Below are 26,363 nucleotides of genomic sequence, written 5' to 3' on the forward strand. Positions count from 1 at the left end.
CCAGTATGTATCGGCGGGCCCCTAACTGTCACATGCGCCCTCTAGGGGCCCAGTCCCCTCTGTTACTACACTTTATTTTTTTTACTAACAGAAAAAAAATGTAGTAACAGACGGGACTGGGCCCCTAGAGGAGCTTTGGGCCCCGGCACTTGCCCTAGTTAGCCGGGTGCTGACGCCGGCCCTGGCTGCATATGCAGGAAGAGACCTCAGGGGTAAGTTAGGAGAAACACTACCTTTTAAAAGGGTGCTTTAAGGTATTTTGAAATTAACTGGTGTCAGAAAGATATACAGATTTGTAATTTACTACTTAATAAAAAAAAACTTCTAGTATGTCCTGCTGTATGTCCTGCAGGAAGTGGTGTATTCTTTGCAGTCTGACACAGTGCTCTCTGCTGCCACCTCTGTTCATAACAGGAACTGATTAGAGCAGGAGTGATTTGTTATTGGGATTTGCTCCTGCTCTGGACAGTTCCTGACATGGACATAGGTGGCAGCAGAGAGCACTGGGTCAGACTGGAAAGAATACAACTCTTCCTGCAGGACATACAGCAGCTGATAAGTACTGGAATACTGGAGTTTAAATACAGGTACATTTTTTTCTATAGTGTACGCCTTTACCGGGGTAAATAAATTAGTATAGAAAAGTCAATTAAAAACAACTTGGTAAAAATGTGGATATTCACCTTAAAGCAATAATTGTTTAAAGGGGAACTATCAGCCGATTAGATCTAACCTGCTGCTAGCCCCCCTGTAGCGCTGGGGACATTGAGGAGGAAGGTATGTGTCTTACCTTCCTCCTTGGCTCCGATCACATGGGGTAAACTCTGCTCTGGAGCACTGTTAGGAGTACAGCTGCATCATCTGGCCCACCCCTTCTAATCATAATCAATGGAGGGGGTGGGCCACATGACGCAGCAGTGCTCCTAAGGGTGCTCCAGAACAGAGCTTACCCTGAATAACACTGTAGGACCAGCGCAGAGGAGGAAGGTAAGACACATACCTTTCTCCTCAGCATCTCTGGCGCTATAGGGGGCCATCAGCAGGGTAGGGTAGCTTCACACATACCGACTCGCAGTGTTAATAACGCTCCGAGTCGGCTAGGTTCTGGCAGATCACTTTCACTACATACACACAGCGGTCTGAACGACCGCTGCGTGTATGTAATTCTGCCGGCCGCTTTACCCCTTCAGCTGCCGCCCGACTCCCGCTCCGCACCCGCTCTGTATATATTACCTGTCCTCGCTGCACGGGGTCCCGGCGTACTGCTCTCCCGCCCGGCCAATCAGTGGCTGCGGCAGGGCAACACACTGATTGGCCGGGCGGGAGAGCAGTACGCCGGTGCCCCCTTGCAGCGAGGAGAGGTAATGTATACAGAGCAGAGCGGGAGTCGGGCGGCAGCTGAAGGGGTTAAGTGGCCGGCAGAATTACATACACGCAGCGGTCGTTCAGACCGCTGTGTGTATGTAGTGAAAGTGATCTGCCAGGGCCTAGCCGACTCGGAGCGTTATTAACGCTGCAAGTCGGTACGTGTGAAGCTACCCTTAAGAGACTTCAGGAGTAAAACAGAAATACCAATATGTATACCACGACCATTAAGTTTTGCCACTAGATGTTGCTATTATTTGTCTATGCACTTGTACATTGCACAGCTGTAGTGAACAAGGAGTTATTGTTTGTTTGTAATCTGCGCACCAATAAGAGCTCTTTCTTTTCTCCACCTATCTCTTTTCTCCTTTCTTTTCTCTGCACTTTCTTCTCCACCATTCACAGGAGATATTACACACCCTGTAGGAAGTTGTCTCATGGGGAGAGGAAGTACACACCCACCCTTAGTGAGTCTTATCCAAGTCTCGGTAGAGAGAGGACGCAAGACAAGACGGTCCCTGCTGTAGTTCAGCTGGGCCCTGGCTCGGCTAGGTCCCCTGTCAAGGACGAAAGAACAAGTCCAGCGTAGTCTAGTCTGGAGTGTGGTAGTAGAGAGGCACATGGGCAACACAGAGACTTTTTTCTTTTTCAAAGCAACACTCTTATTATGCAGTGCTAAAGCACCAAGGAGAGGACAAGTCAGAGATCACCCCAACCCACGCCGTGAACAACTCTAACAGTGCAGGACAATATCCTGAAACAAGAGGAACTGATCTGGATAGAGCAAAGTTGCTATAAGCCTATGAAATCTATCTCGCAGCGTAGGTGTAACCAGGTAATTTCCGAACTATAGAGAATGGAACTGCTGCACATCCCATCTATGGCCGACACTAATGCCGCTAGGCCTAAACTAAAAATCAACACCAGAGTGTCTGTATATGAATTGATCAAGCCATACTGCCCCGTGTACCACCGCGCAGGTCCTCTGGTCCACACGGGTCCCTACGCTAACTCCACACCGTGTCGGTCAGCAACCGCCAACCCCGCAAAGTGTGCACGTGCAGGGAAGGGAGGCCATGGAACGGCCCTGCAACCCCAATGTCACAGGACCAGACCCAAAAAGCCCCACCAAAACCCAGCCAGCACCACCGGCGGGGAAGGCTGCCCCCAAACGACACAAGTATGGATAAGGTATTACACTTACCATTGCTGCTCTCACAGAATGGGGAAGACATAGGGTCCAGACATGTGAGCACAGGCATATCCTGCTAATTTTGGTCATGTGGGTCTTATAAAGGAGTGCTAGCTGTTCAGAGAGGGAGAACTGTAAAACACGAACTGGAGAGAATGGAACGGCTGCACATCCCATCTATGGCTGACACTAATGCCGCTAGGCCTATACTAAAAATCAACACCAGAGTGTCTGTATATGAATTGATCAAGCCATATTGCCCCATGTACCACCGCGCAGGTCCTCTGGTCCACACGGGTCCCTACGTTAACTCCACACGCTAACTCAATTCATATACAGACACTCTGGTGTTGATTTTTAATATAGGCCTAGCGGTATTGGTATCAGCCATAGATGGGATGTGCAGCCGTTCCTTTCTCTCCAGCTCGTATTTCACAGTTCTCCCTCTCTGAACAGCTCGCACTCCTTTATAAGACCCACATGACCAAAATTAGCAGGATATGCCTGTGCTCACATGTCTGGACCTTATGTCTTCCCCATTCTGTGAGAGCAGCAATGGTAAGTGTAATACCATATCCATGCTTGTGTCGTTTGGGGGCAGCCTTCCCCGCCGGTGGTGCTGGCTGGGTTTTGGTGGGGCTTTTTGGGTCTGGTCCTGTGACATTGGGGTTGCAGGGCCGTTCCATGGCCTCCCTTCCGTGCATGTGCACGCTTTGCGGGGTTGGCAGTCGCTGACCGACACGGTGTGGAGTTAGCGTAGGGACCCGTGTGGACCAGAGGACCTGCACGGTGGTACACGGGGCAATATGGCTTGATCAATTCATATACAGACACTCTGGTGTTGATTTTTAATATAGGCCAAGCGGCATTAGTATCAGCCATAGATGGGATGTGCAGCCGTTCCATTCTCTCCAGTTCGTAACCAGGTAATTTGTCCACCTTGCTTAACTCAGCTAACAAGGTCTGGGGCTTTTGTCACCCTAGGAGGACCGCTCACCCGACACTGTAGGGCAATAGGTGGTATCACGACATATGGGCACAAATAGTCTTCTACTTTTAAGTATTCTTAAGTATTCTACTTCTTCTTCTAAAGTGCCGGCGGAGTACACTTCTACCCTGGGTTGGGATTCTAGGGACCAACTCCTCTTTACTACTCTGAACTCTCAGGACAAACTCCTCCTCGCTACTCTGAACTCACTCTACTTCTCAGCACGCAGCCAAGTCAGCACAGCTCTTCTGCTCCTAAAGCTCTTAGCGCAGATTGTGTCTAGTCAAGTCAGAAGTCTATTGTCAGCTGCTGTATTAAGTATTCCTGCTGTAAAGAAGATTTTATTTATGGTAACAGTGATTACTGTTCCGGCACCTACACAGTCGTTACACCATCCTTGGGTCATCTCCCCTTTCTGTGGGTGGCGGTACCGATAGTCCGGGCGGGTCACTACTCCACTCCGGACCACCATGATAAAAAATAAAAGCAGGTGTGCCCCCATACCTGTGTGCCTAACTGGCACTGGCATCACGACAGTATCACTACCGGCTGAGCTATACTCCGACCAACCACCACAGTAGCGGCGTCACACAGAACCACCTAGCAAATGACCGGTTGACCGTAGTGCACCACACACGTTAAACCATGTAAATTAAGGATACGTTGGCAGCAGATGCTGTACGGTATAGAGATTGGGCACTTACATGGGTATATCGTGTAGGAGTCCAATTACTGTACGCTTCTTCGGTGCCATTCTCCCATTGCTCATAGTCACTTTTGCTGACTCCGATCCAAAACCCTTCCTCCTGTCCGAACAGCTGCACAAGTATAAAAGCTAAAGCAAAGGGAAAAGGCATGAGATGGCAGAGATGATATAGCAATGTATTACTAGAAGACACCCTCGCCCTCCCCAGTTAGTGAAAGCTATGACCAGATATATGAGGCCACATTCACACATCCATAGCCGCAGACCCACAGCTACGAACAGGACTACGGATGTGCCCCCCGCAACAGTCCACACCCTGTCCGCCTGGGCACTTTATCCACTATAGGGAATTTGGATATGTATATGTATAATTACTGGAGTAGGTAATTAAAGGGGGCACTTAAAAAAATTCTATAGTACTGTCCTGATATAAAACATAACAAAAATGTTTTGTTTACCTCTCCATGGTACCCCAGTGTCCTTCTGTGGTGCCTCCAGGTTCCCTGCTGGCTAAATCTGCCAGCACTTCCAAGACAAACTTGTCTCTGCAGTGTCTGCTCGGCCAATCACTGGCTGAACAAGCTATTACCTAGTTATCAAACTGTTTTCTAGCCGCATTCACTTACCTTGTTCTATTTCATTTGTAATTGTGGCGAGACCTCCATCATGTTCCGTGCAAAATGTAGACGCTGCATACCAGTCCATCATGATTCCATCTTTGTATACAAAGAAGCACTATAAAATAATAATGGTAACAAGGAACTACTGGTATAAATATTCTTCAGCTAGTATTAAAAGAATAATTTTCATTCTTTTTATGACTCGAGCTTAGAAGGAAAACATGATTTTATAACTTTTTTTAATCTAGCTGCAGATATGGGCTATCTGCCCATGTATGCAGCTCTTAACATGATGTAAAGTGGACAGATTCCTTATAAAGAAATAATATGTGCCATCCAAACCCGCCCAACAAGCTTGCAAAAAACAAAACCAACAAACACATAATATGGGGTACATTACTGCACCCAGACATTTCCAATAATAAAAGACTGTGACCTTGCTTGCATAGTACAGCCAGCCCTTGGGACAGATCCCATGTTCCTGGTCAGGATCTTTATCCATCGGGATGTGGTGTTTTTCGATCTTGAACATGATTTTGGTTTTACAGATGACCGGATTAGGAGAATGACAATCTGATTTACTCCACAGACCTAAACAATGTGACATATTAGTGATACAATGTAATATATTGTGCAACCACAACCACATCACTCATCGCCCACATAACAGGGTCGGGTGGGTCTGAGCGGGATAGTGGCATAGATTAAACAAATGTGTGATTCATATGGAACAATTTTCTGTGTACTCTGTAGTTAAATCCATTTGCTAATAAGGTGGTTTGGTGCATTGGAGGTGGGGCTACCACTCACCTTGGCCGGCTCTCCCCTTCTGATAAATATTTGGCCGGCACTGTGCTGTGACATCACTCCGGCACTTATCACTGCAGAGCACCAAAGAATATTCATTAGAGGGGGCGGGCAAGACGGGGGCGGATCAGTGCACTGAGGATGGTAGCCCCACCCCCTGTGCACCAAACTGCCTCATTAGCATATGGTTTAAAGTACACAATATACAAAAACAGCGCTGAGGATGAAAGTAAAAAACTTACCTTTATCCTTAGTGCCCTGAGTAAAATAGGGAGCTAAGCAGGGAGAAGGTTACTTTTCACTTTAAGGCCATGTTGACATGGCGTAAGAGACTGGCCGTTCTGTGACCCGGCCGGGTCACCGAGCAGCCGGTCTCTGAAAAGGTCATTCCGGCCAGTACTGCAGTACCGGCCGGATGATCTTTCACACCGCAGAGTTGTGATGCGGGCACATCAGCGCGCGCCCACATCAGAACTCCTCACAGCACACTATGAAGCTTGCGTCCGGAGCCGCTAGCTCCATAGTGTGCACTGACAGAGCTTTCTGTGGCCACTATTCAATAAATAGCGGCTGCAAAAAACTGACATGTCAGTTGTTTGCGGCGCTGCTAGGGGTCCCGGCCGGAGCATATACTATGTGTATACACTCCGGCCGGGACCTCATAGACAGTAATGCAACATATTTTGTCATAATAACCACGGCCATTGTTGCAGGAGGCAACAACTGCGTAGAAATACGAAAAAATACATTGTGTGAACATAGCCTAAAGCAAATGTACTATCAGGTACATCGCTTTGGGTTTTTTACCTTAATGGATCAGTTCCCATCATAGTGCCGTTATTTTAGCTTCAGAGAGGGGAGATGGTCACATCGGGGGCTGGCGGGCCTACCCCCAATGCTCCGGTCTGAAATGACCCGCACCAAGCGTAGGAACCGGCTAGCGGACTGCGCCACTGGCATCCCCACACCGGCGCCAATTCATTCAGGTATAATATCAAAAGCGATGTACCTGGTCGTACATTTGCTTTAAAGGAGAATTTTTACAAAATACATAAGTATTATATTGTCCCCGAAAAAGTATACAAATCACCGATATACACTTATTATGGGAAATGCTTCTAAAGTGCTTTTTCCTGCATTCCTCCATTTGTTATTTATCCTGCACAGTGAATGCCATAAAATTAGTAAATTAAATTAGCATTGTTGCTAAACTTCTTTATTTTTTCTTGTCCATAATTTTTTTTAATGAAAACACAAAAGTCTAAGAATTTAAAACACCCTCCATTTAAATTACCATATATGTTTGGTATGTTTCTTACAAGCACAGGTACAGTACGTTATTATCTTAGTACAAGGACGTTTGCGATAGACATGTAACATGGAGCCTAAAACCTTCACCAACCTGTATCAGATTCCATATAGACGCACTGCTTGTCTCCCACCGCTATACGGCTGTTACTCTGTGGATCTGTCCTCCAGTTAGTGTATATAGCAGATGAGCCATCTCCCCATCTGCCGCCAAATGGAACAGATAGAAGTTATATGACCAGCACAAAGTTTTCTTATATAGTAGGACTGGGTTCTTTACTGTGTTCTCAAAACTTCCAATATTAAAGGAGGTAAAAAATTAAACATGGTGCAGAAGCTTCACACAAGCTCATTTTGAGTCCATGTGAATGTATCCTTAGAGATATACACCAAGCCCCATGGACAAAGGAAACAACAGACTGGAGTTTACCCATTGTTATCCATGGGAGAGTATTCTAGGCATGATTTGTGACCTGTGCAGAGGTCATTGTGCAGGTAGAGGGAGAAGTGAAGCTGTGACCATCACCTATTGTATATGGCTGGATCCTGTCTTATCTATATATTGGTGTTATTTTTCGCTGTATTCCTATCTGTGATAAGGAGGTTTCAACTAATTATTAGGCTTAATGGCCAAAATTAAAAAAATTAAAAATGCTTATAGATAGCAAAATAAAAAATGAGAAAGAAACATCACCAAAAATTCTTATACAAATATGTTAAGGCTATGTTCACATGCTGTAAAATAACATCCGCCAGCGGCCATCAAATTAATGTTTGAGGCGGTTATCGAGGCGTTAATTTGCGACCGTTATTGCAGCCGTTATTGAGGTTTTTTTTCACTGTCTTTTCAATTAAATTCAATGGACCTTTTAAACTGAGCCCCACCCAAGAAGTACCAACAGCCATCATGGTAATGACGGCCACCAAAGTATGTTAAACAACGACCGTTATTTGATACTCAAAATAAAAGTCATGGTTTTGACTATCAAAGAACGGCCATTGAACATCTTTGTGTGAACATAGTTTTAACATGGTTTTGAAAGAGGAGGTCATTTTTGGGGTGTCTCATTCCCTTATAATGTATAGTATAATTCCTTATTAAAAAACAACTTTATATATCCTTTTCTACCTTTGGAATCCATCATAGTCGTTCACCAGTCCGATCCACCAGTTTTGCTTCTCTTTCGATATCTATAATGTACAGTAAATTTAGGCTTACTATGTATACGTTTATCCTGCGGTTTTAAAATCCTTTGTGGTTGACTGTGCATGTGGGATAACCCGATATTATAGACATATCCCGTTCCCCACCATTGTGCATAGCTAGAATTAGTTTGAGGTTTCATGCATGTTTATTGTACTGTTTGCTAAGGCTGGGTTCACACTTCCTTTTTGCTGTGCATATAACATATCCATTTTATGTAAAAAAAAACTGATGCAAAATGAATGGAAAAAATGGATGCAATTGTATGGGATCTGTTGGGATCCGTTTTCCATTGACTTACATTATTACAAAAAACAAAACTGATCCCTACTTTTTTTTTTGCGTAAACAAAAACAGGGTTGACCACATTTTCTGTCCGTTAAAATTAACCATTTAAAGATGCATTAATTAAACGGAAAGCAAAAACGCAGTGCCCAATGCAAATCAGTGACATTCTAGATGTATGTATAACAGGCCCTATTCCGCAGGCCAATGGGGGCCCGATCAATAATGTAAACGAGCGCCGATCTGCTAGATCGGCGCTCGTTTACTGGGCCTATTCCACAGCCCGATATTTGTTTAGCGAGGACTGCAGGGACATCGTTACCGAAGTCCTTGCAGCCCTTGTTTTAACAGCATACATTACCTAACCATGCAGCAGGTCTTCTCCTGCGCTCCTTCTCTCCCGGTCCCGCACGCAGAAGCAGCTTCGGAGCGGCCTGTCTGAGCTGAAAGGCCGCTCAGCCAATCACTGGCCGTGGCGGTCCTGGCCAGTGATTGGCTGAGCAGTCTGTTAGCTCAGACAGGCCGCACTGAAGCTGCTGTTGCGTGCGGGACCAGGAGAGAAGGAGCGCAGGAGAAGACCACCTACAACATGGTTAAGTAATGTATGGTGCTTGTAAAATAGCTGGTCGCCCGCCACGTATCACTATTCTATGTAGCGATGCTCAGTGCTCGATGATTTTAGGTTTGCACCTAAATAAACGATCAACCGATGACACGATGTTTTTTTTCATTTGTTTTTTTAAATGTAGTGTGAACCCAGACTAAGTGTAACCCCCCCCCCCCCTTAAGTTAATTTTTCAGATTCTGTGTTTTGTTGTGTGTTGTTACCTTTTTTATTCTCCTATGTAGAAAAGCTTGCTCGTCCTCAGTAAGTATGGACGTCACACCACTTCGCAGCCAACCACAGACAAACTCTGCTGAAGCAAAATCAACTTTTGTCTCATAGAGGTAATAATTGTGTCCTTGATAGAAAACCCAGGGAACATCTATAAAAAAAATAAACACCTTGTATCATAGTGTAACACTGTAGATTCAGAAACAGAAGGTCATTTATTGTTAAATACAAAAGAAAGATAGATGGTGATGTTGGTGGAGGGCGTGATAGAAAAATCACTGTTTGACTCCTTTGCTCTGGAAGAGATAAGCCGCAGCTCTGGCTGCGGCTTATCCCTCTACTCCACATAGGATTGTTCAGCTATTTTGAATTCTCCTATGTATGGGGGAACAGGAAAGATAAGACAGCTGGATGATCATTCGGTCATCAGTGTGTGGCCAGCTTAAAGGGGTATTCCAATCTCCAACACTTATCCCATATCAACAGGATAAGCTGACTGATGGGCTCTTTGGGTATATGCACACTGAGTAATTCTCGAGGAATTGTAGCTGAAAGATTTCTGCTTGAAATTCCAAGCCTATTCTGCTCCGGCAGAATAGGAGCTGAATTTGAGAGGAATTTAAAGGGAACCATTCACCCTGTGGCCCCCGGCAGAAACTGACATACAGTGACATTAAGTTCAATATACTTACCACATTGCTCCCGATCCCGTCCCGGATCCCGTTGTTGACACGGAGAAATCGCAATTCTTCTTCTCGCGCCCATTATGGTAATGAGCGCCGCCGGGTCCGAAGTCCAGCCTTCTCCCCGCCTCCGACACTTGATTGACGCCAGGTCATTTTCGGCGCATGCACAGTTCACAATTGAAGCCGCTCCGCAGCTTCACTGTTTACTGCGCGTGCACCGATTGTCTCGAGCACATATCCTTTTTACTGCAGAAGAGGTGACGAGACCATCGCAATGGCGCCTGCGCGGGAATTCGTCAGAAGACTGAAGACATCAATCAAGTTCCAGGAGGCGTGGATGGGCCGCGACGAGAAGAGGACCTCATGAATAAGTTGGACTCGTCCGTCGTTTCCTATGGACGTTGGACTCATCTCAGCTCATTACCATAATGGGCGCGAGAAGAAGAATTGGCGATTTCTACGTGTCAACAACGGGATCCGAGACGGGACCGGGATCGATGTGGTAAGTATATTGACCTTTATGTCACTGTATGTCAGTTTCTGCCGGGGTCACGGGGTGAATGGTTCCCTTTAAGCAGAATCCGAGCGGAAATCGAGCGGAATGCAAGTGGATTTCAAGCAGAATTTCAAGCAGAATTTAAGTCCCATTGACTTCTATAGGATTCCTCTAGCGGAATCCGCCCAAAGAATTGACATGTCAATTCTCTGGGCGGAACTCTGATTCTGCTCGTATTCCACGCGGAATTCCGGATGGAAATTTACTCTGTGTGCACGGGCAGTTGGAAATCCCATTGTTCTCTATAGAAAGGAGCAAGGTTGCATTTACACTGGCGGAATTCCACCCGCTTTTGCGGCGGAATCCAAGCGGAATTCCGTGAGAATTGCTTAGTGTGCATATACCCTTCTGCTGTAACTTTGAGAACATGGACCAGAATCTTGTCCCAAAGGAGCAGCAGGTTGTACATTCATTGTCTATGGCAGATGCTGGAGGATGAATGAGGAGACATTGCTCGTGTATGACCCAGTACTCCCTTACAGGTGGAGAGTTGGGCCTCGGTTCTTGAGATTATGGGGAGTCCCAGCAGTTTGGTCCCCTGCAATTAGTCATTTATTTCCCATCCTCTGAAAGAACTGTGTGATGCAAACAATCCCTTTAAAGTCTCTATTTTGCTATTTCTTCTTCTGTTAGTTCTATCGGATGCACAAGATATCTGGGAACAAGTAGGGACAACAGCGCAATAGAGGACAAGTTCTATTTTTCCAATGATACCTCTAATATGCCAATCTGGGCTCTTTGGAATCACTCCTAAAAAAAAGAAAAAAAAATTGTTATATAAGATGCCCAAAAAACAGAACTTTCTGATAAAATAAACGAAATCCTTCAATCTGACATCGGCATGCCGTGGACAGGATAAGGGGTGACTAGTTGACCCTGTGGTCGGATCCCAATGTGATCTCTAGGGCCCCGGTCTCCCATTAGAATGGAGTGTTGGGACATGCATGCCACATCTTTATTCGTTCTCTAACTCTGGACTCTATGGACTCTTGCTGCGGCTCTCATAGAGGATGAATGGAATGGCTGCACTTATGTACAACCTGCCATATCATTCTAAAGGGAGGCTGGGGTCCTCACTCTCGAGATCGAAGGGTGCCCCAGCAGTTAGACCTCCTGCGATCAGCTACTTATCACCTATCCTGTGGTAAGGAGATGACTTTTTTAGATAGGAATATCCCTTTAAAGTGACTCTGTACCCACAATCTGACCGCCTCAAACCACTTGTACCGTCAGATAGCTGTCTTTAACCCAAGATCTGTCCTGGGGTCCGTTCGGCAGGTGATGCAGTTATTGTCCTAAATAACAACTTTTAAACTTGCAGCCCTGTGCCAAACTGGCGTGGCCTAGAGTGTCTGTGCATTAGGCTGGCACAACCTCTCCATCCCTCCTCCCTGCCCTCTTCATCATTAGGAATGCTCCAGGCAGGTATTCTCCTATTCATCAGCTGTGTGAACACTGCACAAGGGCTCAATCGTTAAGGCACCTGTGCAGTGTTCACTGAAGAGGAGTAGGATATAACCTGCCAGTGGCATTCCTAATGATGAAGAGGATGGGGAGGAGGGACAGAGGGGTGATGCAAGGTTAGGGCACAGATACTCTAGGCCACGGCCATTGGGCACAGGTCTGCAAGTTTAAAAGTTGTTTTTTAGGACAACTGCATCACCTTCCGAACGGACCCCTGGACAGATCTTGGAGTATAAGCAGCTATCCGCGGCTGAGCAGCTGATGACACGGCAGAGGGGGGCCGGCACGAGGGACGGTCGGAGCGGTTTGGCCGACCTCCCGAAGATGACATCATTGTCACAAGAGGGCAGACGGGGGTTGACACGAATCAGGTGAGTATAGAGCACTACACTTCCGGGGGTGGGGGGGACACGGGGAAGGGGGCCATTCACTAAGATAACATACATTACAAAGTTGTATAACTAATGGGTGCTCCAGAGTGGAGTTTACTCTGACTAACAGCGCCGGACTGGCACCAAGGAGGGAGGTAAGACACCAACCTAACTCCTAAGCATTCCCAGAGCTATAGGGGGTTATCAGAAGGTAAGATTTGTCTAACCTGTTGATAGTTCCACTTTAGCTCTAGTTCGCATTCATACACCATAGAGATTCAATATTGTTTACAATGACAATGGTGGACTAGTAAAATGAACAAAAGTAATTTTGTAAAAAATGCATTAAATTGTTTACTGTGTGTATCTATAATGGTTGTATTCAGTTATTAGTAATTATAATTAGTGATTTTTACCTTTTGGAATTTTACAGATCCATTCTTCCCTTGTGTTGCAATGTAAGGGCACAAACTGTGTATCAGCTCCGTATGCCGCACAGTTACTTGAAACATTAGGATTTATATGGGACCGAAATGATGACAAAACCTGCAAAAAGTGAACACTGGTATAACAACTTATCTGTGTACAATAGCCAAAAGGAAGAGACAAATTTACTATCTATCTATCTATCTATCTATCTATCTATCTATCTATTAATCTATCTATTATCTAGATAGATAGATAGATAGATAATAGATAGATTAATAGATAGACAGGAGATAGATAGATAGAAGATAGATAGATAGATAGATAGATAGATAGATAGATAGATAGATAGATAGATAGATAGATAGATAGAGATAGATAGATAGATAGGAGATAGATAGATAGAAGATAGATAGATAGATAGATAGATAGATAGATAGATAGAGATAGATAGATAGATAGATAGATAGAAGATAGATAGATAGATAGATAGATAGATAGATAGATAGAGATAGATAGATAGAGATAGATAGATAGATAGATAGATAATAGATAGATTAATAGATAGACAGGAGATAGATAGGAGATAGATAGATTAATAGATAGATAGATAGATAGAAGATAGAAGATAGATAATAGATAGATAGATAGATATCTATCTATCTCCTGTCTATCTATTATCTATCTATCTCTTAATCTATCTCCTATCTATCTATCTATTAATCTATCTATCTACTATCTATCTATCTCCTATCTATCTATCTATCTATCTATCTATCTATCTATCATCTATCTATCTATTATCTATCTATCTATCTATCTATCTATCTATCTATCTGTACTCATTTCAGTAAATCACAAAGATCTATAAAAATGTAAATGTAAATCTAAATGTATATGACATGTCACCCGACCCCTGACCACGCTGAGTCTGTGTAATGTAATCAGCATTGTGTCTCACTAGAGTTGTTGGCTCTGTTTCATCAGTCATGTAGCTTTCCAATGACCTATTCCCTTATAATGGTCTCCGTTATATTTGTGTTTGGATTCCCATGTTTTTATGGCCAGAATAGCTGTGTAGACTGTGCTATCCCTGCCAACAAAAACACTGGAGTCCTGATGGAACCCGCTGCAAGCCAAAGAGATATTTTCAGAGCTATCACTGTAACACAGAACACATGGGGCACCAGAACTCAACTTCCCCAAGTTTCAAAGTAATCTAAGTCAGACATTGCTGTTTTATAGACTTCACACCTCACACTTACTGGAGACCCATCAGACCACTCCCAAGAATCTTTAGAGGATGGATTCCTTTTATTCAACCCAATCCAAAACCTTCGTCTTTCATGTCTGTAAGAAGAGTGATACCAGATCTATTATTATTGAAGGTCAATGTATAACTGCACATAGGGCTGTGGTCACACTATGTAAGAACAACGGCCCAACATTTCCCTGTGATTGAGCGCCAATCTGCTAAATCGACACTCGCTTACAGAGCCTATACGCGACTCAATGATTGTGCATGGATCTGTATCTATCTATCTATCTATCTATCGCTAGTGATGTCCGTGCAGCTTTTGCTTTCTACAAGAAAAATAATAAAGTTTATACTTACCTATCCTCCCTGTTGTCCTTCTGCCTTTCATCTATCTATCTATCCATCCATCCATCTATCATCTATTATCTATCTATCTCCTATCTATCTATCTATCTATCTATCTATCGCTAGTGATGTCCGTGCAGCTTTTGCTTTCTACATGAAAAATAATAAAGTTTATACTTACCTATCCTCCCTGTTGTCCTTCTGCCTTTCGCCTGTGTTCCCCGCTCACCACTGACAATGCTGGACAGGTCTCTTCAGTGACAGGCTGCTCAGCCAATCACTGCCCGAGACGGGACCGTGCCAATGCCAGTGATTGGCTGAGCAGTCTGTCACTGAAGAGATGGAGCCAGAAGCGTCAGTGGTGAGCGGGGAACACAGGCGAAAGGCAGAAGGACAACAGGGGAGGATAGGTAAGTATAAACTTTATTATATTACACAGTTATCTGTCATCTGCTGCGCACCACTACACATAGCGACGTGTGGCAGGCGGACAATGATTTTTAAGCAGGTTTAAAAGACAAGGATCAGCTGATGATAGTCTCTTTGGCTGATCAGTGTCTTTATTACACAGAGTGATAATCTGCCAAATAGGCCTGATCGCCAAGTTATCGCTCCCTGTAATAAAGCCCTTACACTAGTTCTTACTTTTAGGGTCTATTTACATGTACACAATCTTCAACTGGTGTCAGAAAGTTATACAGATCTGTAAATTACTATTTAAAAATCTCCAGTCTTTCAGTACTTATCAGCTGCTGTATGCCCTGCATGAAGTGGTGTGTTCTTTCCAGTCTGACACGGTGCTCTCTGCTGCCACCTCTGTCTGTGTCAGGAACTGTATGCTTTGTATAGTAGAAGCAAAGGATCCTCCGGTGGGCCCAGGCTCAAGTACAATAATAGTCAAGTAAAAGGCCGATGACTTTGTAGCCAGTCACTTGCCCTAAGGGGCCTATTCCACGGAGCGATAATTGGCCAAATGGTCCCGATTTGGCCGATTATCGCTCTGTGGAATAGAGACAACGATCAGCCGATGATCGTGTCATCGGCTGATCGTTTATTGAGGTTTAAACCTTAAATCATCGGTCACCCACCGCGCATCCCTACGTGAAATAGCAACGTGCGGCGGGCGATTCCACAAGCGCCATGCTTTACCTATGCATGTTGCAGGTCTTCTCCTGCGCTCCTTCTTTCTCCCGGTCCCGCGCTCAGCAGCAGCTTCGGTGCGGCCTGTCTGAGTTGACAGACCGCTCAGCCAATTACTGGCCAGGGCCGACGCGGCCAGTGGTCTGTCAGCTCAGACAGGCCGCACCGAAGCTGCTGCTGAGCGCGGGACCGGGAGAAAGAAGGAGCGCAGGAGAAGACCTGCAACATGTTTAGGTAAAGTATGATGTTTAAACAAGGGCTGTAAGGACATCGGTAACTATGTCCCTGCAGCCCTCACTAAACGATTATCGGGCAGTGTAATAGGCCCAGTAAACGAGCGCCAATCAAGCAGATCGGCGCTCGTTTACATTATTGATTGGGCCCCGATCGGCCCGTGGAATAGGACCCTAAGGCTTCAGACATTCTTAACCTATAAACTCTTGAAATGTAAATCTTACCGTCCACAGGAACCTCTTACCCACTTTGTGACTTAGGGACCAATAAAATACCCTACGCATATACTTACCTACTAAAGAAGCCATGTAAGAGTTCGTCTAGAAATTCTTCTTCCTCTGAGTGTGATAAACTAACAAGATGAGCTCCGAAATCTTGACACAAATCCTCAGCTTCCTGCCAAGTTCTTTTCCTCACCAATTTCTCATGATGGAAGACCTGATACAAAAGAATAAAAGAAACAAGATGGCTGCTAATACAAGACCTATACAGGTTCAGGATCAAGCTTTCCCTCCCTATTTTCTGTTTGCAAAAATGTGATTGTGATTTGTTAAAGGTGTTTTTACCAAATATCAAATGTATGGTCTTCCTTCTGCACGTTGTCTGTTCTATTGTCTCAGTTAGCCCAGCTTTCTGCCTGGTTTACATCCTGTAACTGACTTGACATTGTAGCCGGGAATTCAGCCAACTCTATCTCGCTTCCACTGGTGCCAATGGCTCTTTGTTCTTTGGGTTCCACTGATCACTCTTAAAGGGATATTCACAACTTGAAAAATTATTCCCTTTCCACAAAATAAGGCATAACTTATCACGAGAGACCATGAGCAGTTTGCCCCTTGGGGCCACCTGTCCCAGTACAGGAACCCCAATATGCACACTGGATGGAGCTGTGGAGACACATGCTTGCTTCCTCGCCATTGATTCTCTACAGAGCTGCCAGAGATAGACAAATACATTCATCGGCTATCTTTGTGGCTCTCTAGAGAATAAATCTCAGGGCCCTGGTGATAAATTAATTACATTTCTATCAAATCAACTGGTGTCAGAGAGTTATATAGATCTATATTTTACTTCTATTTACAAATCTCAATTCTTCCCATACTTATCAGCTGCTGTATGTCCCCCTGGTGGTGTATTCTTTCCAGTCTGACACAGTGCTCTCTGCTGCCACCTTTGTCCATGTCAGGAACTGTCCAGAGCAGAAGCAAATCCCCATAGAAAACCTCTCCTGCTCTGGACAGTTCCTGACAAGGACAGAGGTGGCAGCAGAGAGCACTGTGTCAGCCTAGATAGAATACAGCACTTCCTGCAGGATATACAGCAGCAACTTATAAGTACTGGAAGACTTTTAAATATAAGTAAATTACAATTCTATATAACTTTCTGACACCAGTTGAAAGAAAAAGATTTTCGCCGTAGTACCCCTTTAAGGACAGACCTGCAATAAATAATCCTGGGAAACTTTGAATGCAATACTTTATATTAACAGTACCTTATAGCAGTGATGAAGATGTGGCTCAGTCTCCCAAGATAGCTCACACGCTTGGTCCACATTTCCTTGCTGTGGCTTTGATGTCTCCTGTTGTCGCTCAAAATCAGCATCTAGGGACTGTTTGCACAGGGATTTTGCAGTGAATCCCTTACAGTCCTTTACACTCCAACTACCCATATAACGTCCAGTACTCAGGACAACACAACCTCCATTTTGACCTAAAAAAATACATTTCAGACATTAATGACTTTCAGACCCCCCTAAAAAGCTTAGTTCTGCCTATGGGTGAACTTAACACTAACATCATATTATAAAATACATGTACAAATGCTACATCAGTACAGCTACATCTACAAGAAATACACAGGGCATAAAGTGAAGAGAATAGGTCCTTTATTTAGTGCAAATTAATTTTATATATTTATAGTGTTTAAAGCTCATTTTTATGGTAGAATGTTTCAAATCCTCTGCACAGATTCAAAGTTAATTGTGGCTGCCACTAGCCACCACTAGGGGGAGCTTACTGTCTACTTTTATTATTGCATTTTATTGTGCTTCAAAAAAGCACTATGTTGTAATCCCTTTCTTCTTCTTTTTCTTCTCCCAATTTTCTATAACTAATACAACCCGAACCAAATTGCACACAAACTGTGTTCAAACTGCGTTTTGAAACAACAGATTTTTAGAATCAATCAGATTTTTTTTTTTTTTTTTAATAAGAAATTTAGAAAGAGCTCTTAAGAGGCCGGAAGAGCATTTGCTCTTAACATAGGCCAGCACCCAAATGGTTCTTAAAGGGACGGCACCTAATTCTTTTTTGAAGAACCACTTCCAAATTCTCTCTTAAAGGGCCGTACCAAATTCACTAATAAACATTCGGCATCGCATTCACTCTTAAAGGACCAGTACTAAATTCACTCTTATAGGGCTGGTACTAAATTTGCTCCTAATGGGCCATTACTATTTTTGCTCTTAAAGGGCTGGTACCGCATTTATTCCTAAAGGACCGTTACTGAATTTGCTCTTAAAGGGCTGGTACTGCATTCATTCTTAAAGGGCCAGTACAAAATTTTCTCTTAAAGGGCATGGTACCACATTGGCTTAATGTATATTCTTTTACAATTCTAATAGAGCTTTTACAAATGATATAATATCTTATACACCAAATAACATCTATATTACGCCCATGGCCTTTCCATGCTGTGTATATCCCTGTAGCTTGCTTACTTGGCTCCTGGGTTCCCCAGTTTGTAAATCTGACATCCTGGTTCTCTCTACCATTTAATAACCATCTGTACTCTCCGGTCTTGTTAATGTCTTGAAGTGCAATCCAAAAGTAAGAGTCCCCAGGTATTATTTTACTAGATATCAGACTGTTAATGAAAGCTTGTTCAAACCTGGGGTAAACACATAGAAAACATATGCATATTACTATGTAATGCAACTACATCCCATATATATATATATATATATATATATATATATATATATATATATATACACAGTGGTACCTTGGTTTAATAGTAACTTGGATTAAAAGCGTTTTGCAAGGAGAGCTCACAGTTTACCAAAATTGGAACTTGGATTAAGAGCATTGCTTTGGTTTAAGAGCTCCCTGTGCTGGGTGGGAGGGGGAGTGGAGGAGGGGCATGGTCTGCATAGCGGGGTCTACAGCACTGTACTCTGACCCAAGAAGTCTCCCTTACCTTCCAAATCATGGCAGATCCACTTCAGGCTGGGGCTTGCATCAGGGGACAGGACTGTGGAGGTAATCTCTTCATAGCTGTATCCCCTCTCTCCCCAGACAGAGAGTGCCGCTATACTGTGCACACATATGCCCTGTTCATTTTCCCTGCAGTCTCTGTCAGCCCTTGTGTTTCCCATCCTTTCCATTCCTGCTATAATGTGCCTGCACTTACAATCGGCTATACACACTGCTGCTATAATGTGCCTGCACTTACAATCGGCTATACACACTGCTGCTATAATGTGCCTCCACTCAGCCATCCACACTGCTGCATAGAAAAGTTTCTGTCACTGTCCTCCTGCACAGCTCTGCGATTCTCACTTCCTGATTGGTCCATGCTGAACACACCCCATCGCTGTCATGTGACCACACAAACCTCTGACAGCAGTCCTGCTTCTCTATTCTAGTCTGTTGTACTACACTACTGCATTTTGGGGATCCAAGTTCCATCCTCTATCTACAAACTGCTGCTGTTAACTGCTGCTGTTTTTTCAGGTTTATGCCCTTAGGCTTCGTTCCCACTGAGCAAAACTAGCAGAATTCCAAGGCGGAATTGTCCACTGCAGAATGCCGTTAGCCTCTCTCTCATAATGGAAGTCTATAGGAGGCGCGCACTCCTGCTTTGTACGCGCATGTTCATTCTTCAGCGCGGACAGAGCAGGAGCGCGCGCCTCCCATAGACTCCCATTGTGAGAGGGAGGCTAACGGCATTCCGCGATGGAATTCCGCTAGTTTTGCTCAATGGGAACGAAGCCTTACTATACATTTTACTCCACATGCTGATACTATACTGTACAGTAACTTATAATTTCACATATTCAGCTGTTTCTCATTGTTTCATCTGTTCTACTAGTTATTGAGAATAAAAAAATCATTATTTTTGGGGTGTGGAACCAATTGTCTGAATTTCAATGATTTCTTATGGGAAAATTTGCTTTGGTTTAAAAGTGGATTTGGATTAAAAGTCCCGGAATCATACAGCAGTTGATAAGTACTGGAAGACTTGAGATTTTTAAATAGAAGTAGCTTACAAATCTGTATAACTTTCTGACACCAGTTGATTTGAAAGAAAAATAAATCGTCAGAGTACTCCTTTACTATTGATTCATTATCCAGAGCACTTACCATCCCCCTAGACCCACCTTATTATGATCCTGCAATAATACTTAGCTTACGTGCAATACCTGTTACCCTGAACACCCGTATAGAAGTAGACCCTACCTGTTGGTTATAGTTGCTAGGGGGCAGTTCAAATCACCAACACTTTGAAGGAAAGTTTGATTCCGAAAGTCGGTCCCATAACAATAGGCATCGTATCTTACCCAGTTCTGTAATAAAAACGACTATAATGAAACAGCAAATACATTTTTTGAGTAATATGAACTTAGCCAAGACAATCTGGGAGGAGTATTACTTCCATAAAAATTACAGATCTGCAAAAATTACAGATGCTCCCATAAACATCTATAGGAGAATCTGTGCTGCAATTACAGCTCATACTAAGACACGTCCTAGTAAAACCATGGATAGTGTGAAAAGCCCAATAGAAATAAATGTGCCCAAAATTTGTCCATAATAGCCCATCTGCAATTACAGATAAATTTATGGAATATGTGAAGAAGGTCTAAGTGTTATATTGCCCCAGTAGTGGATTCCCAGCTTACACTGCACAATATTACTCTATAATGTCCTCCATGCTGCTGCTGCTTCTAGAGCTGAAGCCTGTAGAGTAAAATTCTGGTCACATACAAATAACATGCAAGTAATAATGGGATTTTCTGGATTGAACATTGTATTACCTCTGCACACAGTCCATCAGTAACATCCATTGTCTCAGACAGAGCGGGTTTCTTACAAACTGAGAAGAGGTTTCTTCTGCAAGGTCTCACTTTCCAGTTTCCATCCTAAATGAAAATAAAAGAATCATTGATGGGTACGTCTCCGCCATTTCAGCAAGAACAAAGGGGTTGCTACTAGTGATGAGCGAATAGTATTCGATCGAATAGCTATTCAATCAAATAGTAAGCTATTCCTGCTATTCGATTGTGTTCAAATATTCGAACGATAATCCAGTAAAAATTCGATTGGCCCTTTTTTCCAACCAATAAACATGCAGGGGGGAGGGACAGGCACTAGGAATAGGCAGGATTTAAAAAAAAAAAAAAAAACCTCTAACTGTGATTGGCTGGCTAAACTACATCGCCTCCTGAATATAAGAATAGTGATTTCATATTCGTGTCACTTGCTGGTTGGAGCTAGACAGGGGCAGGCTGTTCACCAGGGAGAGAGATCTTTTAGGTGAAGTTAGGTAGGGAAGGACCCCCAAAAGCTTTTGTTAGGGCTAAAAGTATAAAAAACAGAGATTTAGAAGCTGTTGTGAGACAGGCAGTGTGTTCAGACATCTACTGTATACTGTATACTGTAATTGCGGGATAATACCTGTTATCTTGCTACTACAGATTTGCCCAGTCTGCGTCCTGTAAAGGAATTGACCAGCCCTTTAGTTTTATTGTTGTAAAAACAATTATATATCCGGTATACGGCTGTATACTGTGAGTGCGGGATAATACCAGTTATCTTGCTACTACTGCTTTGTAGTTATCGTTAATTTTTGGTATTATGTATTTTACACTGCACCTGACCGGACTTCTAGACCGAAACGTACGCTTCTACTTTACATTCATAATTTATTTGTGAATCTTCTGTGTACACTTGGGATAATTGGCATGTTCGCTCATCACTAGTGTTAGATGTACCCAGGCATGCTTCCCCTTCTGTCCCATATGCATCCAAAGGTGTTGGCATCATTTCCTGAAGTGTCATTGTGCACTTGGTGACCTCCTAGTGGTCGAATATTGATTTCCGGGTCCCAAGTATTTTTCTCCCATAGACTATAATGGGATTCGATATTTGTTCGAATATACGAATATCGGGAGCTATTCGAATTTTGAATGATCAAATATTTCACTTTTTGCTCATCTCTAGTCGCTACCCAGCAAACACAGAATCCTAAATGGCAAAACTTTGCCAAGTCCGCCCCTTCTTGTCGTTACTGTATATGCACAATAAAGTACCCTTGTAACACCAATAGATTCCATTGTGGATTTTGGTGCAGATTTCTGGGCTAGCCTTTGGCAACAAGGAGGAGAAATCTTGTGAGATCTGTAATGAGGTCTATATTGTTTCTTATCCAGTTGTTCATGATATATAGGATACACGCTAAAGGCTTCCATTTCTATTCTTGCTTCCCCTGCTATATTAGCTAAAACTAATAACTGCATACTACAAAGCTCTGGGGACCGGGGGGGGGGGGGGGGGGGGTTGGGGGGGGGCTGGAATTTGACCCTTTCCAGAAATAATATGGCACAGATGTTCATTGATTTCACTGCTGATTAAAACAACCCACCCTGCCCTATGTCTACCTTAGCAGGATCAGAAAAACCATTGTTAATAGAGATGAGAGAACCGGGTTTGAATGAACCCGAGCGTGCAGCATTTGATTAACGGTGGCTGAATAAATTGGATACAGCCCTAAGGAGCCCTGGAAAACATGGATACGGCCAAAAGCCATAGGTTGTATCCCTGTTTTCCAGGCAGCCTCAGGGGTGCATCCAATTTTTTCAGCCACTGGTGATGAAATGCTGCACAATCGAATTCTCTCATCTATAATTGTCTAATTGAGCAACTACCGGATACAGGGCCATATTTGCCACTAAGCACCCATGGTCCAGTGCTGGGGGCGGCACCTTCAAAGCAAAAAAAAAAAAGATTTTGGTCGCTAGTGAGAGTGGGTGGGGCCATGATCGCAGGATTTGCGGCCAGGAGAGGCCACTTGTGTCAGCTCCTTGCTTCAGTGATAGAGCAGGCAGCACAGCTCACAGCTTCCCTGCTCCACTATTGAAGCAAGGAGCTGTGAGAACTGCCACTGCCCTGCAAGAGAAGATCGAGCGCCCCCCTCCTGCCTGGGCCTGAAGGAGAGGACCACCATCTTGCATGGCCTGGGTAAGAAAAATGAGGGGATCGCGGATGGAAGGGGTCGAGGCCAAAGTTGTGGGGGTGGAGTCTTGAGGTGCTGGGGGCATCCAGTTCTATCCAGGGCAAATAGTATTGTAAAGGGGGAGGAGATCCTCCCCGTTCTATATACATACAACACACAAACCCTAGGGGATAGTTTAGTTTAGACAGGTGACAGTAGTAGACACACGTATGAAGAACGCAGAGACTTTTTTTTCTAAAGCTACACTTATAGTCAAGATGCAGTGCTAAACACTTAAGGAGAACAAGTCCGAGAACACATCAACCCACGCCATGAACATCTCTATACAGTGCAGGGCAGTATCCTAGACAGAGGTACTGACCTGGATAGAGCAAAGCAGCCATAGGCAAGGACTACGTACTCTATCTCGCAGTGCAGGTGACACCGGGACACATTCGGACACTTTGCTCAACTCAGGTAACCAAGACTGGGGCTTGTGTCACCCTCGTAGGACGGGCACCCCGACACTGCAAGGCAGAAGGTGGTTTATAGCGACAAAGGTCGAAACACGGGCACAGGTATTTTTCTCTCAAGTATTTCTTCTTCAAGTATTTATTCTTACAAGTTCCGTCAGAGCACATTACAAAACTGGGTTGAGGCTCTCACGGCAAACTCCTCTCCACTCTTCTGAACTCTTTACTCTACTCAACTCAACCAGCACTGCTGTTCTATCTCACTATTTCAGCAACTCTCAGCACAGATTTAGTGAACGCAAGTTTGTATTGGGTCATCCTCCCCTTTCTGTGGGTGACAGTACCGACAGCTCATCTCAGTGGTCATCTCTCCACTCCGGACCACTGTGATAGAAGCCCAAGGAACCCCTCACAGCCCGACAGGTCCCAGACTATTGGGGGTTTAATATAGCCAGCCACACACTAAAAGCAGGTCTACCACCACAACTATGTGCTGAACCAGTACTGGCGTCACAAATACATCCTAAGGGGCTGAGCTCTATTCTACAGACCAACCACTATAGAAGTGGCGTCACCAGGAACAACTAAGCAGGTGATCGTTCGCAGCACCACAGAATTGGCGTCACGAACAGGATTCAAACATAGTTGCTGCCTATATACCTCTTTGCAAAGAACTTTGTGCAGTGCATGTTCGATTATTTGTGGTGCTTAATAAGGAACTGTATATTCTCAACCCCCAATGCGGATTACTATAGACTGACCACCCAACACAATACTGCCCAGAAGGTAATTGCCCCGAAGATAACTATCCTACTCCTGCATATAAAAGTGGGGAAGCCATCTTAATTGAATCAGGAGTATATCCTGTATTTTTTTGGCTATGCCACAATGTTTAAAACTCCTGTCCGCACAAGCGAGGGAAAGCTCTACCAGAAGCCTGCCAAAGCTCCACGGCCACCTACTGGCCGAACAGGAAATAACAAGAGACCTAACCGGACGTTCCGACTGCGCCATCTTACTACTCCAGTCTACAGCTTCACAGCCACTCAGCAGCGCACTACAAGTCCAACGCAGCCTGGGAACTTCTAAATCCAGCACTGGAGCTCCTCATCAGCCTACAGCAGCACAACTTCAGCGTCTACCATGTCTGCTTCAGAAAACAATGACCAGCAAGTCGCCAGCAACCTCCGCGCCACCTCCAGTATCCCCAGACCCACCGACATCCTCAGGTGTAGCTACTTCTTCAGCTCATCCTGCCTCTATCTTCTTACTCCCGGCTAACCTAACATTTTACCGGGGTACCCCAAGAACACTGGCCCACTTTAGTGAGAAGCTGTGCAGATCACTAAAATCTCTCTCCTTATCTCCTGAGCAACAGGTGGAGATTCTCCTGGACCAGCTACTAGGACCAGCAGCTGAGGAAGTTCGTACCTGGGCACCTGCTCACAAGACAAGCATTGATGCCATCCACAACAAGCTGAGGGAAGAATTCGAAATCTAGTGACCCTCTTTCTATGACAGGCGTCAGAAGCCCGGTGAGAGTCTCAGAGTCAAAGAACGTCATCGCCCTCTAGCTCCAGCTATGTACCAACCAGTTAAAGAGCTCGTTCAAGAAATGAAGGATGCCAAGGTGATCCAAGACAGCCAAAGTCCTTTTTCTGGTGAAGAAAAAAGATGGCGCTATCCGCTTCTGTGTGGACTACAGAAAGCTCAATAATAGAGATGAGCGAACCTCAAGCATGCTCGAGTCCATCCAAACCTGATCATTCGGCATTTGATTAGCGGTTGCTGCTGAAGTTGGATAAAGCCCTAAGGCTATGTGGGAATCATGGATATAGTCATTGGCTGTATCCATGTTTTCCAGACAACCTTAGAGCTTTATCCAACTTCAGCAGCCCCAGCTAATCAAATGCCAATTGTTCGGGTTCGGATGGACAAAAGCATGCTCGCTTATCTCTACTCAACAACATTACCCACAAAGATGCCTATCCTCTCCCCCGGATAGAGGAATCACTCACAGCATTGGGGTCAGAATCCTATTTCTCCACACTTAACCGGATACTGACAAGTACTTGTAGCCCCAGAAGACTGCTTTCACTACTCCCATGGGACTGTACAAATTTACTGGCTGCCATTCGGCCTATGCAATGCTCCTGCAACCTTCCAGCGCCTAATGGAAAGATGTCTTGGCCATGTTAACTTTCAAAGTGTCCTGCTATACCTGGATGATGTCATTGTGTATTCCAGCTCTTACCAAGATCACCAGAAGCACTTGGCAGAAGTCATTCAAGTTCTCATCTGTCACGGCTTAAAGATTAAACCATCCAAGTGCCATCTTCTGAAACCCCGTGTCAACTACCTGGTCCATGTTGTCAGTTCCACAGGCATCCAGCCTGACCCAGAAAAGACAGCTGCAGTTGCCAATTGGGCTGCACCCAAGACTGTCAAATATGTCAGAAGTTTCCTGGGATTTGCAGAATATTACAGGCGCTTCATCCCACACTTTGCCCAAATTGCTGCTCCCCTGACAGAACTATTGTGTGGCTGCCCAAAAGATGTTCCTGGCAAGAGACTGTCCATTAACTGGCAACAGGAACAAGAAGAAGCCTTCCAAGAGTTAAAAGCTCTTTTCACTCAGCCCCCAATACTGGCCTACCCAGATTACACCCAGCCATTCCGGCTATATACAAATGCCAGCTATCGAGGCCTAGGAGCTGTTCTCTCTCAAGTTCAAGATAACAAAGAGCGAGTAATCGCTTATGCTCGTAGGAGCCTCAGAGAAAGTGAGAAGAATGACCAGAACTATAGCTCCTTCAAGCTGGAACTCTTAGCCTAAGGGCCCTATTACACGGGAAAAATTGTTATATCGTTAGAATTTTAACGAT

General features: G+C 44.3%; 1 protein-coding gene across 4 annotated transcripts in view; it reads right to left on the reverse strand.

The window, feature by feature from the left end:
- Positions 1 to 26,363, reverse strand: part of PLA2R1 (phospholipase A2 receptor 1) — a 58,269-nt gene that overhangs the window by 19,241 nt on the left and 12,665 nt on the right. For all 4 annotated transcript variants that reach the window (XM_069982784.1, XM_069982782.1, XM_069982786.1 and 1 more), the window contains 14 exons: positions 20,829 to 20,933; positions 20,251 to 20,357; positions 18,510 to 18,679; positions 17,283 to 17,500; positions 16,083 to 16,228; positions 14,079 to 14,163; positions 12,804 to 12,933; positions 11,267 to 11,302; positions 9,304 to 9,461; positions 8,116 to 8,177; positions 7,081 to 7,190; positions 5,308 to 5,462; positions 4,878 to 4,986; positions 4,250 to 4,380 (listed from right to left, as the gene is read on the reverse strand). In XM_069982784.1, coding sequence (XP_069838885.1) covers positions 4,250 to 4,380; positions 4,878 to 4,986; positions 5,308 to 5,462; positions 7,081 to 7,190; positions 8,116 to 8,177; positions 9,304 to 9,461; positions 11,267 to 11,302; positions 12,804 to 12,933; positions 14,079 to 14,163; positions 16,083 to 16,228; positions 17,283 to 17,500; positions 18,510 to 18,679; positions 20,251 to 20,357; positions 20,829 to 20,933 — 1,722 coding nt within the window. The remainder of the gene's footprint in view (positions 1 to 4,249; positions 4,381 to 4,877; positions 4,987 to 5,307; positions 5,463 to 7,080; positions 7,191 to 8,115; positions 8,178 to 9,303; positions 9,462 to 11,266; positions 11,303 to 12,803; positions 12,934 to 14,078; positions 14,164 to 16,082; positions 16,229 to 17,282; positions 17,501 to 18,509; positions 18,680 to 20,250; positions 20,358 to 20,828; positions 20,934 to 26,363) is intronic.

The sequence above is a fragment of the Dendropsophus ebraccatus genome, chromosome 9 (genome assembly GCF_027789765.1).
Source record: "Dendropsophus ebraccatus isolate aDenEbr1 chromosome 9, aDenEbr1.pat, whole genome shotgun sequence".
In the NCBI taxonomy this organism is placed as follows: Eukaryota; Metazoa; Chordata; class Amphibia; order Anura; family Hylidae; genus Dendropsophus; species Dendropsophus ebraccatus.